General features: G+C 48.0%; 1 protein-coding gene across 2 annotated transcripts in view; it reads right to left on the bottom strand.

The window, feature by feature from the left end:
* LOC138569461 (zinc finger protein-like 1) overlaps positions 1-12,014 on the bottom strand; it is a 52,376-nt gene extending 40,362 nt beyond the window's left edge. For both annotated transcript variants that reach the window (XR_011303243.1, XM_069647443.1), the window contains exon 1: positions 11,937-12,014. Coding sequence is in view for 1 of the 2 variants with exons in the window: in XM_069647443.1 (XP_069503544.1) it covers positions 11,937-11,985 (49 nt within the window). In the remaining variant the exon portion in view is untranslated. The remainder of the gene's footprint in view (positions 1-11,936) is intronic.
* Positions 12,015-14,513: the final 2,499 nt, after the last annotated feature.

The following is a 14,513-nucleotide window of genomic DNA, read 5'->3' as shown; positions in this document are numbered from 1 at the left end:
TATGTTGTGGATGGGGAGGACACGAGGCGTGAAATTGTGCAGGCCATAGCGGCGAACACAGCCGCCGTCAATGCCTCTGCATTGATGATGCGAGACAGTCTGGGGGCCGTCACGCAGGTCCTCACCTCTATCCTGCTGCACATGCAGCAGCCACCACCCGCACCAGCCGTGCAAATCACCACGGCTTCAACCCCATCTGCCACACCCCCATTCTCCACACCTGCTTTCTCTGCACCCGCTTCTTCTGCATCCTCCAGCCCTGTATGTCCAACAAGACGGAGTGCGAGGCACTCAGAAATACTGCCCCCGGCAACAAGAAATAAAGAAAATAGTGTGGGACAATAATGCGAGTGGGTCAGATGGTGTCGGTGGTGTATGGGTGTATTAGGGGGATTTCATTGGGGGGTTTTGGGATTTCATTGGGGTTTTGAGGTTTCATTGGTGGATTTTGGGTGTTGATTGGGGGTATGGGGAGTTCATTGGGTGTTTTGGGAGTTTTGGTGTTGTGGAGGGCAGCACATTTCTGTAGTTAATATTAATTCACCCGTTGTGTGAAAAATCATTCAATGCCTGGACATGGTTCATTTCGTGTGTATCCATTTAATTCCTGACAGTGCGTGGTGCCCAACTCCCCACATTCCCTGTGTGCATGTCCACATGGACCCAGTGTACAATGTGTAACTGACATATGTCTATCGACGTCCCTGTGGGTCAGAAGTATTCGCCAATCAGTGATTGGCGTACTGCATGTCCATCTTGTGCATCACGTACTGGCAGCTGTGCTGCTTCTCCTCCATCTTCATCCTCATCATCCTCACCCGGTGCATGGATGTCAATGTCAGGTGGCAGTGGTACATTTCTCCGGACGCACATGTTGTGCAGCATGACACAGGCCATGGTGATCTTTGCCACCTTCTCAGGCCTATAAAGGAGTGCTCCACCAGACCTGCTTAGGCAGCGGAACCGCGCCTTCAACAGGCCAAAGTTCTGTTCAATCACAACACGGGTACTGGTATGAACCCGATTGTACTCCTCTTCATGGCTGTTCTGCGGGTTCTGCACAGGGGTATGTAGCCAAGGCTTCAAGGAATATTCTCCATCACCTGCAAGCGAATACAAATAGGTGTATGTGAGTCACTCTGAGCTGCCACCTTCAGGATACACAGCCATGGCCGCAGTTATTTGCTGTCGACATGCACATGTCCCTGTACGTATGCACAAATGTTATTTAGATGCATTCTATAGTGGAATATGGTGTGGTAGTCTGGATGGCATTGTACAGATGATGCAGGGTGAATTCTTGCATGCTGATGTGGATGTACTGTGGTTGCACGACAATGTTTTGCCTCACATTTTTGCTGTGTATATTATACTGTGCATGGTCACACTAGCCACATTGGCACAGTTGCAATCATGTTTTGTCAAGCATTGCTTGACATACCCATGTTGGCCAGGTTGTGTGTCTTACATGTTGTCATTGATATACGGCATTGGTCCAATGTGTGCCAGTGATGTGTAATGTTCGGGTTGGAAGGTTCATGTCAGGAGTGTTTAGCTCTGCATGCATTCTCCACTCACCGGCTACTCCCACCCAGGTGGAGTATGCACCCCCCCATTCCCACCCAGTGGGAGTATGCATCCCCCCATTCCCACCCAGGAGTAGTATGCATCCCAACACATCACAACCCCGATGCACTGCCATGGGCCAGTCAGGCAACTCACCAAGCAGCCAGGCACATCGTCCAGCATTTCGCTCCATGTGACGGGGTAGCGTGGAGTTATGCAGCACCCTGGCATCATGTGTCGATCCGGGATATCGGGTGCAGAAATGTGTGATGATCTTGCTGGAGTCACATACCATCTGCACATTGATGGAGTGGTATTGCTTGCGATTGCGGTACACCACCTCTACGGCATAGGGGACTACCAATTCTACATGGGTGCAGTCGAGGGCACCAACACAATTGGGCATGCCTGCCAGTGCATGGAAGCTTACTTTGGTGTCGGCTATCTCCTGGCCAGTCCGTGGTAGGGATATGTGGGTGCTAGCATGCTTCAGGAGGGCATCCAGCATTGGGTCAGCATTCGTGAAAATAGTGGTTGTGAAATGCCATGCAGCTGTCCCACTGTGTGCTGGTAGGTGTCTGTGACCAGGAATTGGAGCACAGACACCACCTTTAGTAGCGGAGTGATGGCAGTGCGTATTAGTCATTGTGTATCATGTCCACTATGGTGGTGATGGTGTCCCGGTCCAACCGGTACAGGGTGTGGATCTGCTCAGGGGTTAGATTGAATGGACTGGGTCTGATGCGAGGGATTGGTGGCTGCCTACGAGGTACTACTGGCTGTACCGGTGGTAATTGATGGCCCTGTCTCAACCTCCTTCTCCTCCTGGGTCTCCTCTGTGCTGCCTGTTGCTGTGGCTGTAGTTGTTGTTGTAGTTGCTGTTGTTGCTGTAGTTGTAGCAGTATAAGCAAGTCCTCCAGCCCCATGATTGCAACAGCTAGTGGTATCATTTTGGTGTACGTAGGAAGGGGTGTGGTGTGTGGGTGTACTCCTTTTATACTGGGACAGGCTCCATTGACTCCACCTGTGGTCATTGTGTGCACCTGTGGCAGTTGCCTTGATTGCAGATTGCTGTTTACTGGTGCTCCACGATGTCTGTATGGCCGCCATCGTGCAGGCCCTAATTACCCCCTTCGGTATGCCGGTAATTGCATGCCCGCGTGAGTTGGGATGTCCTCCTATTACCGGCATCGCGGTATTTACTCCACGAAGGGGCGCGTGTACGCGCACAAGCCGGTATGAAGGGGCACGGTATGGGCAGTGGCGGTATTGGCGGGTTGTCAGGTCGTAATGCCCCAGACCCGTTAATGATGCCGGTATTACCATTCCGCCTTCCTTTTTTCATTACCTCCATTCTCGTAATGAGGCCCTATGAGAGGTATATATTCAAACAGGGTGCACAACTACCACATGAAACAATGGTAGAGTTCATCCTCCGGCTTCAGAAAAAAAATGACCTACTGCGACTTTGTCCATTTTAACGACAATGAAGCAATCAGTCTCAGGATAATCGAAGGGTGCACCTCCTCACAGCTCAGGAAATACCTCCCATTACAAGAAATCGTCAATCTAGCAAGGATATACAAAAGAGTGAATGTACAGGCGGCAGCCAGGCAGAACCCAAAGAAAGGCGAGACCATGGCAGCAGTTGCCACCGGACCCAATGGATACACCTGGTAACCTAAGAAGCAATGCTACAGGTGCGGATTTGAATTCCCCCACAGGTGCCAGTGCGCAGCCATAGGGCAAATGTGTATGAGGCATGGTCAAGAGAACCACTTCCAGGCGATGTGCAGGGAAAAACCCCCACTGCATTCCGCATACAATCTGACCCCACTGTCTGCCCCTACCAGGACCTGAACACCCGAGGGGGACATGTTCTTGACCATACCATGAAAGAGACATCCCGAAAACATTCGAAGACAGACACATACTGTCAAGCCCCGCTCAACCAGGATTCATAAGGGCAGTTGAAGATCTCAACATTGATCCGCCAGCACTATACTCCAATGCCTATGACTATGCACCCAACCCACCAACAGACTATGCTCCTCAGCAAGGACCCAACCAAGAATATGAGATAAATGCATATTCAGCACCATACTACGTTTGGGACTCCAACGGGAACCCACAGCCAATCGAAGGGGTTCACCAAGCAGACAACCAATACTGCGCTCAAGACAGATACAGCAAGGAATATGTCAGACTCATCATTGACACATCGGATGACAGCACAGTTTCAATAGTGGAAGTCCAAATAGGGGGCCTAAGCAACCGGTTCATCGTGGACACTGGGGCGACAGTCAGTGTCATGAATGAGGGCACCTACCACTCCATAACAACTGCATACCCACTATGCCTGTATCAGGCCCGCATATTCCAGTGGGGAGCAGCCCACACGCTTCAATCCAAGGGCCAATTTCAATGCGACTTGCTCCACAGAGGGCGAAGAGTGCCCACCACCATTCATGTCTTTCACAGCCCAACGACAGGGCGGTGCCTCCTCAGCTAACGGACTGCCAGAGCCCTAGCATTGATTGACATCCAATATGACCCATCCCAATTTGTAATCCACCTTCCTGAAACTATTCCAAGGAGTGGGCAAGCTAGACACAGACATATCCCTCCACATAGACCCAAGAGATCATCCGGTGCCTCTGCACGCCCGAAGCGTGGGATTCTACCTACAGGCCCAAGTCACGCACGAACGGCAGCTTCTCCTTGACAACAACATCTTCGAGAGAGTGGACGGCCCCATACCATGGGTGTCCCCTCTAGTAGTCATACCAAAGGACAAAGGCTGCTTGCGCCTCTGTGTGGACATGCACATTCTAAACACTGCAATCCAGAAAGAGAGACACCCAGGACCCAAAATCTCGTCTTGGGAGGATAGTTCGGGGGCAATGTGCTTGCCTTGGAAGCAAGATGACACGGAGCAACATAGGTTCGATCCCCGGCTTCGGGCTTAGACAACTCTGGATATTAAGCGCGTTATGAATAACCTATCATATCATATAATTCTGGTGGGACTCAGTCAGGCCACGCGTTTCTCTAAACTTGATTTAAACCAAGGGTACCACCAGCCGGTAATCAACCCCGCCTCCAGACCGATCACCACCTTTGCAAGGCACGAAGGGCTGTTCCGTTACAAGCAGCTCAACTTTGGGAAATCCTCTGCAGCAGAAATATTTCAAGAGACTATTTGCAAACTGATATCCCTGGTGCTTACCACCTTTAACTATAGCAATGACAACCTGATTTTTGGAATCACTCAAGAACAACATGACACTGCTCTGGAAGTGGTGTGCAATATCCTTCACAAAGCAGGGCTCACCCTCAACAGCCCCAAATGCGCCATCAACAAACAAAGCCTACGCTTCTTTGGACACATCTTCTCAGACCAGGACATCACAGCCGCCCCCGACAAAATCGGCGCCATTGTCGGCCTGGATACCCCTACCGGAGTAGCAGAACTCTGATCCTAGGGTTGGCTGGCCACTGTGCTTGCTACCTGCCAAACTATGCCACCCTCACAGACCCCCTCAGCAGACTCCTCAAGAAAGACTCCTCATTCGAACGGGACACACGCTGCCAAGAAGCATTCCGTGCCATCAAGGAGGAACTTGCCAACAATCGCCAGCTCGCCTACTTCATCCCGGAATGGGAAACAGAACTCACTGTAGATGCCAGCCCTGTTGGTCTGGGAGCCATACTTGCCCAGACTGCCCTAACAAACCCCACAAGCGGGAAATAGTTGCGTATGCCAGAAGAGCCTTGTCGCCCACAGAACAGGCTTACTCCCAAGCTGAACAGGAAAGTCTAGCAGCGGTTTTGGCATGGGAAAGGTTCCACCACTTCATTATCGGCAGAGGATTCACCCTCATCACAGATCACCAGGCACTACTCTCTCTATTTGGCAACCCCAAAACCAAAATGTCCCCATGCATTGAACAGTGGGGCATCCGACTCCAGGATTATGACTATCAGATCATCCACAAACCCGGGGGTGATACCAACCCGGCGGACTGCCTGTCCAGGCATCCGGAAGGAAAGACAGAGGACTCAATGAGACAAGAGGCAGAAGACTACATCTCATACTTATCGCTCAACGCCCCCCCCCCGCCGTCACGGCAGAGTCATTTGCCAGCAAAAGCAGGGCTGACCCCATGATACAGGTGGCAATACACCTCACCAACACAAACAAATGGAAGCACCTCAAAACGGAACAGTTTGTGAATGGGGAAGTGGACAAAAAAGATCTGCACAGGATGGCGAAAATACAGAATGAACTTGCCACAACTGGCCAAGGGATACTGCTATGAGGAAACCGCCTAGTAGTCCCCAAAGGCCTGAGAAAAGCACTAGCGACCATAGCCCATGAAGGCCACTGGGGGGTCGCAAACACAAAGAAAATACTGAGAAATAAAGTGTGGTTCCCATACATGGATGCAATCGTAGAAGACAAACCTGACCCATTGCATACCCTGCCAAAGACAGCGGCAAACAGTCCCCCATGTCCACTCCAGGTGGTACCACTATCAGATGGACTCTGGCAAAGAATAGCCATTGGCTTCAATGGCCCACTTGAAGAAGGAGGGCACCTCCTTGTAATAAAAGATGAGTACTCACAATTCCCACTAATAAAACACGTACAATCCACATACTTTCACCATGTTGTGGGAGTGATCGGCAAACTCTTCAGTGAATGGGGGATTCCCAGCATTGTAAAAACCGACAACGCCCCGCCGTTCCAAGGACAGACTTTCACAGGTTCGCCACCCACCTGGGTTTCCGCCACCAGAGAATCACACCACTATGACCACAAGCCAACGGCATGGTGGAACAATCCATGGCCACCATCAAACAAACCCAACAAAAGGCCACCACTGATCAAACATCGCTACCACAAGCGATATGTCAAATGCTAAGGTGTTACAGAAACATACCACATGAAGCAACGCGATGGACGCCCATAGAGCTAATGATAAAAATAAAAACCGTGAACCTGCCTCCCACAAGTAGCAGACTACACAACAGAGCAGGATGCAGAAATTCGAGAAAGAGATGCGGAAAAAGGCAAAGGAATGTGCAGAGAGTGAAAGAACACCAACTCCCAGTCGGCGAGGTCGTTCTAATAAGATAAAAACAGCAAAGGAAGACGTACCCGAGGTACAGCCGAGATTCACTTGCAGTTACCAAAGTGAAGGGACCGATGGTCACAGCGACAGGAGATGGGAGTGAGAAAACCAAGAATATTTCCTTGTTCCACAAACTACACTTGGAAGAGCCAGAACTGATAGAGGAGATAGCAATCAAAGAAGAGGGGCAGAGTGGTGCGGGAAGACTTGTGAATCACCAGGTCGCCCACAACGAGTCATGCGGAAACCCCTATGCCTCTCATCGAGCAAATGTAAATGGTGAACCTCCCTGATAAGCAAGGGGGAGGTGTTGTAGTGGAAATAGACTGAAGCCCCTTTAAGAGGGTCAGACCACAAGTATTGGGAGGAAGGTGTGAGGAGGGAGGAAGAGGAGGAGAGCGGGAGGAGAAACGGGAGTGCTATATGGGAAATAAAGGAGAGAACACACAGAATTCAGAGGCTCCTGTGTCGTATGTTGTGGGGCTGTGGGAGGCCTAACAACCCCCGTATCCAATGTTATTGTGCTAGCTATAGCTATAGCTGGGATTCTAGTCCAAGAAGCTCTGCACCATTTGCATAGCAAACTTCTCTGCACAGCGATCAGCCCTTTTCTAGACACCTCTGATACTGCATCATCAACGCGCTTTGATGCCACTGTTTCCCCCAGGATTTGGACAGGCTCACCAATAAGACATGCACTACTGGTTCAGATGCAGTTCAGTTGTGCTTCTTCCTCGTGTCCAAGGAGATCTTGAGGGGATATATGCACACTCACTGCGCTCCAGCTCAGTCATCTTACAACACTCTAGGAGTTCATTGTACTCTTGCAACCTGCTCCGTCAGCCACATTCCATGTGTTTTCTCCTTCAGGCCTGCACTTCAACTGCAGCTTACAGAAAAACAGCACATATAAAATCTTTCCTTTAACAAGGAGAACAGCTGCTCAAACTTTTTGGCGCAGTGCATGACCCTTTCTCTCCTCCTCTCCGTCAGATGCTCAGATGTTATGCTATTCCAAGCTCCCCAGCTACTGTTGGCATTTTATGTGTCCCATACTACTTAGACTAGGAGTAGATCCCTGTGGATAACATCACTGTGCTCTTGATGAGTGGGGGCTCATTTCATACCTTTGATTGCTACTACTAATGGTCAATAATAGAGGTGTTTTCACCGGGATGCCGTCTGGTGAGCAGGAGCATGCAATAAATGCCCAACTTGACATCTTGCCTTATCACACTATGACTAATCAACTTCCGGGGCACCAGTGGTCCAGGGATGAATATTAATTTCTAAACCATCAATCAACCCCACGCCTCTAGTACATCAGAAGGCATCCAAACAGATTGGAATACAAGTGAATTATAAAAACTCCTTGTCCAATTTTGGTAACGTGGACAGAACGGCAGGCTTATCTCCTCAAGGTTGTGCATCATTTGTTAGTTGCAACCAAGCAAAAATACAATTATTAACCAATGATAAAAGGGACTGTCCAGTCAAGGTTGTATAAAAATATCTACTTTATTATTACTACAACAGACAGTTCTAGCACACTACAATTACAACCCACACTTTAAAGAACACAGAGGACAGGCAGTTTCTCAAAGGAAAGGGATGCACTCTGGATACTGACAGGAGGGTAGTTGGTTAAGCAATCAGTCTTACTGTTCAAGGTTATTTGGTTTCAATGCCAAAGAGGCAAAGGGTTGTAAATGTCTCTAGGGGCCTTCAGAGAAGGACCAGGGTGGCAGAACCACAACGTACCTGATGCTGAAGAGGTTCTTGGTACTCGACAGCGTTGAGGCAGTTCCGGGGTACTTCACAGCCCGTGAGACAGAGTTAGTGGCGAGAGACAACTGCAGGTACCAGGCGGCAGCCAGTTTGGCAAGCGAGGCTGGACGGACATATGCAGGCTGTACGGCACGAGGGCTCGGGCCAAGAATCATTGTCTCTGTGCTGGTTGGCAGATCTGAAATGCTGGTCGAGGCATCTCGGATGGATCTGGTGACTGCGGAGTGACAACAGTCAGTGGTGCAGCCGGATGCGGTTCGAGGACTCGACTGTCTCAAAATTGTCCTTAAAAGGATGGATGCTGGATGATGTTTGTATGGCACTCCTCTTAGCTTCTTCGCAGGGCTTGTGTCCTTTCATGGTGGCCGTCCCAAAGTTCAGGAGGGTGTTAGCAGGCAACAGCCTTGTCCTTTGTCCAGAGACTCTCCGGCACTTCCAACATAGGAATCTTGCTGTCAGAACCTAGCAGGGCACGCTGAGTGCTGACTGGGTACTGGTTCTGGAGCTGTTGGACGGGTCCTCTGAGTCTGGTATCTCCCTCGTTCCCTGGGAGATGTTTAGAGGCGGGATCTTGCTTCCATCTTGGAACTCCTGGCCTTCCTTCACTGGCAGAAGATGTAAGGTAGACTGTACCTTCAGCTCGGGTCCAAATGAGTCCTTCTTCTTACTCCTTGCAAAGTCTTCAGTTGATCTGATCAGTGAGGGGCTCTAAAGCCTAACTTAAGTGAGACAATCCTGGGTCTCCACCAACAATCCTCAGTGAAGCTTCAGGTCAGAATCAAAGCACTTGGCAACAGACAGGGGTTGGATTACAATATGTACTTCTAAGTCCCATCCATCTTCCTGTCTGCTCTACATTAAAGTATCTCCCTAATTAACTGAGCCCTGTGCGGCGCTTGATCACAAAATGGGCCTCCTTTCAAGTAGGGGGTTGCAGGTAGACTTTCGTCTCCTACAATTCACATACTCCCCTGCTCTGAAAGGAGTGGTTCCAGACAGGACATTCACTGCCCTTTCAGACAAAGGAGAGGTGTTAGTACCAAGTTGACACATTGCATTACAAAGAGGTGTTGGCGTCTAGTCTCCATTAACACTTCCTGCACCCAGGCCTTCCCTGAGGCCTGCTAATTAACATTCTTCAGTATTCATCGCCACCTGCAAGGTTTGACAATGGAGATGCAAATCCATGGTGCGTTGAAATTCTAATCAGGCTGCCCACGGCCAAAGGCTTTTGATGTACCCGTGGCTGTCAGATTTCAGCTACACATGACAGGGGAGGGCTGCGCTGGTAAGCTGTGTCCTCCCAGAGAGCATGATTATTTTTTCTGCTGTGCGGTGAGCATGGAAAATATGTGCGGCAATGGCCATACATATTTTCAGAGGTTGATCTCCCATCATTCATTCTTTTAACCAAACAAAAAAAATGCCCAGGCGATTGCACTCTTCCCGTGTGGATGGTCGAATCCCTCACACACACCACCATAAGACGGGGCTCCAGAGCAAGAGGTTTTATTGCACAGTCTGATGCAGCATTAATTGATTTAAAGACTACTTCGGTCCTTCATCGCTTTCAACTATTTTTTACTGAATTCGCCATTTAGCAAAATCTGTATATTTCCCCCTTTTTCTCTCTTCCAACCCTGGCCCAACCAAGCGCTTAGGTGTTATCCTTTTTCTTAAGTACTTGTAATCTAATACTTTTTAAAATAAAAATGCAAGTTTATTTTTTAAATTTTGACTTCTCCTTGTAAGGACTATAAAGAAATGTAAGTATGTTAATTTATTTTGGTTCTAATAACTTTGTTAAAAACAAGTCTCATGCGCGGCTCAGCAACTACGAACACAAACCACATGGTGATTTTTAAAAAGTTGATTCTTTACCCAGATGAGGTCAATCCAAAATAGATTGGGAGAGAACGCCTCTCCTTTCAGTCAGCATGGTCACGCTGAGCAACGTGAACACATGACTGACAAGAGAGAACTCCTCTCCCATCAATTAGCGTGATCACACTGACAACATGATGCAGCCTGCATCAACATAATTAGAACAACCAGCATGAATATATTTTTATACTAGCATATCTCGCGTGGAAAGGCTGCATGAAATGTATTGGAAAATATTGCTATGCACAATTTGTGATTTGCAACTATTGGGAATTTCCATGTGCTTCCATACAAAACCAATAGCAAACTGTATGGATTTCTACCCAATTTTGCAAAGAAAGTGCTGTAAAATGTATGCTTTTAACATTTTCTTGGGAGTGAGAACCCCACTCAAGCAACCCTTGTTTGGTTTGGGCTCCCTCACTGTGCTCTGTTGATCCTGCCTAATTGGCACAAACATTTAAGCCTCTTAAGTTTAGAAATGTACCAGCCTCCACTTTACATCATTTGTCACTGTGTATGATGTGTGTTTTAATGCGCACACGGGGGCAGGGTGCTCCTTAATGATATGATATGGCATTTATAACGTGCCTGTACACAAGTGTTTCTACACAAGGCAAGGAGAGAGAAACAAAAGAGTAGGACAAAACACAGATCTTACTAGGCCTGTGTCATTCAGATCGTGCAGGGAATGGGGGAGGGGAGAAGTGCCGAGGGTGTGGTAGGATGCAGAAGTGCAGTAACAAAGGAGAAACAAGAGTGCAGCCAACGGGTGGCAAGTGTGGGTACTCATAAGTGCAGCCAACGGGTGGAGAATAAAAGCAAGAGCGGGGACTGTAGGGTTACAGATACAGACCACAAGTGCAATGGAGCCAAGAGGCAGTGCGTGATTGCAACAGGCAGGGACCTGGGCCCGAATTCAGAGATTGACCAGGTGACCAGTGCATGGATCAGGAAGGTGATCAGCAAGGAAGAGGAAGAGAGAAGGCAAAAGCAAAGAGACAGGTCTTGAGGTGCTTCTGGAACCGGAGATGGTTCACCTCAAGTTTCAGCGAGGCAGGGAGGCTGTTTCCAGAGGGAGGCCCCAGCCGAAGAAAGAGATCTGCCCTCAACTCTTTGCTTGGAAAAGTGACTGACCCTCAGAGAATTGGAGGTGGCACAATGGAGAGCTCATGCCATTTTATATATATTTATTCATATGATAAAAAAGTTAGTCTGGCATGAACCTTTCTTCAGTAGAGAAATCTAACTTTGCTGCAGTTGATTTGGAGTTGTAGTAATAAACCATATTTGAGATCCTGCACACAAACTCAAGGGTAGATTTCTCGAGTCTCCTGTTTACGGATGTGCCGCCGCTGGCCGAGTGCAAAAGATTGTAAGGGGGCCTCACCAAATGTTTTGCCCCGGGCCTCACCACATCTTCTGACAGCCCTGGTCAACAGAGGCCCAACCTTCACACAATAAGCCAAAGCTATGAAGCTTGTGTTTCACAGAAGATACTAGGTAAAATGCCCACTGCACATACACTGTAATAAAAGGCTGAGGGGTTAATACACTCACAGTTAAAGCTTGACCAGTCTGTGTAGTCTGTAGTGTCCTGTGGCTCCATCTCCTAAATGGGCTCTGTCTTTTGGATCTAATTGGTTGCAATGAGAAGGGTGTTAGGAACACATCTCTGTAAAACATTGTGCATTGATTTCTACAGCCTATCCCCTCATCTTATATTACAAACATGGTCAACTAACTGAAATTTGTGGTTATCAGCTACCATACATGCAGGACAAAATCACTGTGCAGATACGAGTTGTTCTAACTGTAAATATTCATGATCCTCAATACCACAGTAACCGCTGAAAATCATTCAAATTTAATTTCACACATAAGATCTAATTTCTGGAGCACCCAATCAGTTTGCAGCCATCTTCCAAGTCCCAGGATGAGAGATTCGGGAGGTACCATGTTTGCCCAAAAGAGCACCAGCATAGGATAAGAGTGCAGCCCCTGCCCGCACAGCTGCCGCACTAGGCTTTTGTTTACATCTGGCTCCCCAGAGTCCTGTGCCTTTCAGATACATGCAATATCCCATCTGAAACTAGAAGAACAAATGACTTAACCCTGATAATGTTTTTTTGATTGGAAGTTTTTCTCACATATTCCTCATCTTTGAAATACTCTGATATACTGCTTGCAGCTCAGAAACTTTTCCCAGCAGAGGTCGCTGTGATTCGTCATCACCCACTTCATGTCCGTCAAAGTCCTCCATCCATCTGAAGTATGATGTCGGTACAAAAGGTACGCCCAGTGCCTCAGTTTGTGTTTGTCCTCTGACCAGCACAGCAGTCTCGAAGATCAGAAAGATGTGAGCATTAACAGAGAGGAAAGTGCAAATCACAGAAACTCTCTCTTGCCAGAGAGGATGGTTGAGAGGGGCGATGAGGAATAGGTGGGAGGAACATCCTGTCGAAAGAACATTACCAGGGTAAATTATTTGTTTTTCGAATGGATTGTGTCCTCCCACATATTCCTGCTTTGATAGTCTCCCATAGCAGTGCCTTGTAAGAGTTGAGAAAGAAGAGTTTATTTTTGAATTTACGCTGTGTTTTACAGCTTTTCTGAATCTGAATTCCTGGTCCGATACATTATCCAAGCAATAATGCTTCGTAAAGGTATGCATGGAAGTCCAGGTGGCAGCATTGCAGATATCCTGCAGTGGCACCACCCTTTGAAGAGCTGTGGAAATGGCTACTCCTCTAGTTGAGTGAGCTCCTAGACCTTCAGGAATTTCTTTCTCAGCCAGGTTGTTGCACTCAGAAATACATAGTATGATCCACCGAGACAGCATTTGCTTAGTAACCACTTGTCCCATTTTATGGCCCGTATAGCCAACGTAAACTTGGTCATCCTTAGTCAGTTTAGAGAACCTGTTCATGTACAAATGTAATGCTCCCCTAAGGTCCAGTCTGTGTAGCCTTTCCTCCTCTTTAGATGGATGAGGAGGAGGGTAGAAAGCAGGCAAAAAAATCTTTTGCGCCAAATGAAATTCTGATACCACAATTGGTAGAAACGTGGGACGATCCCTCAAGACTACTTTGTCTTCATAAAAGAGAGTGAAAGGTGGCTTGGAGGACAAAGCTTGATGCTCTCCAACTCTGTGAACAGAGGTAATGGCTGTCAAGAACACAGTTTTCAAGGAAAGCATCCTAAGCGGACAGTAATATAATGGCTTAAAAGAAGCACCCATCAGGAAGTTTAAGACTAGGTTGAGGTCCCAGACGGGAACAAAGAAGGGAACCGGTGGGAAGATATTAGTCAACCTTTCAAGAACTGGATAACAATCGATAACAATCGACATCTTGAAATAGGAACCTTGTTCTGGCGAACACTTAAAAATAGACAGCGCCGCAAGATAGCACTTGACTGTAGTGACCTGTAGCCCCTTACGGGTTAGATGTAGAAGAAAAGACAACACTGATTGTGTGTCACAAGAAAATGGGTCAATACCTTTATCTCTACACCAGGTGCAAAACTTATTCCAATGGCAGCAGTACAGAGATTTTGTTGCTGGCCTTCTGGCTGAAAGCAACACTTCCATGATGTCTTCCGGACATCCCAATATTTGTGCCTCAAATTCTCAGAAACTAAGCATGTAGGTCGAGGGTCCTGATTTCTGGGTGAAGAATATGATCTCCCTCTTGTTAGAGGAGATCCTCCTTTTGGGGAAAACGGATTGGAGGGCATATGAAATGTCCAGAAGTTCTGGGTACCATGTCCTCCTGGCCCAATCCGGGGCAATCAGGATCATGGATTTTCCGACCTTCCTCAACCTCCTGAGAACATGAGGAATGACGGGGACTGGTGCAAACTCTTACAGGAGTGAAAAATCCCAGTCCACTACAAATACAAACGTGTCTCCTAGAGCTCCTCTCTGAGGAAATTCCCTGTAGCAGAACAGGTCAATTTCCTGTTAACACTGGATGCGAACAGATCCACTTGAGGGTTTCCCCAAAGGGTGAAGATCTCTTGAAGGACTTCCTGAGCTATCTCCCACTTGTGGGAGACTGTACTCTGCCTGCTTAGAGCGTCAGCCACTGTGCTCTCCTCTCCCGCCAGGTGAACCACCAAAAGAGGGATTCCTTC

This window comes from Ambystoma mexicanum, chromosome 2q, assembly GCF_040938575.1.
Source record: "Ambystoma mexicanum isolate Mex_15411 chromosome 2q, UKY_AmexF1_1, whole genome shotgun sequence".
In the NCBI taxonomy this organism is placed as follows: domain Eukaryota; kingdom Metazoa; phylum Chordata; class Amphibia; order Caudata; family Ambystomatidae; genus Ambystoma; species Ambystoma mexicanum.
This window is presented reverse-complemented; position numbering and strand designations above follow the sequence as displayed.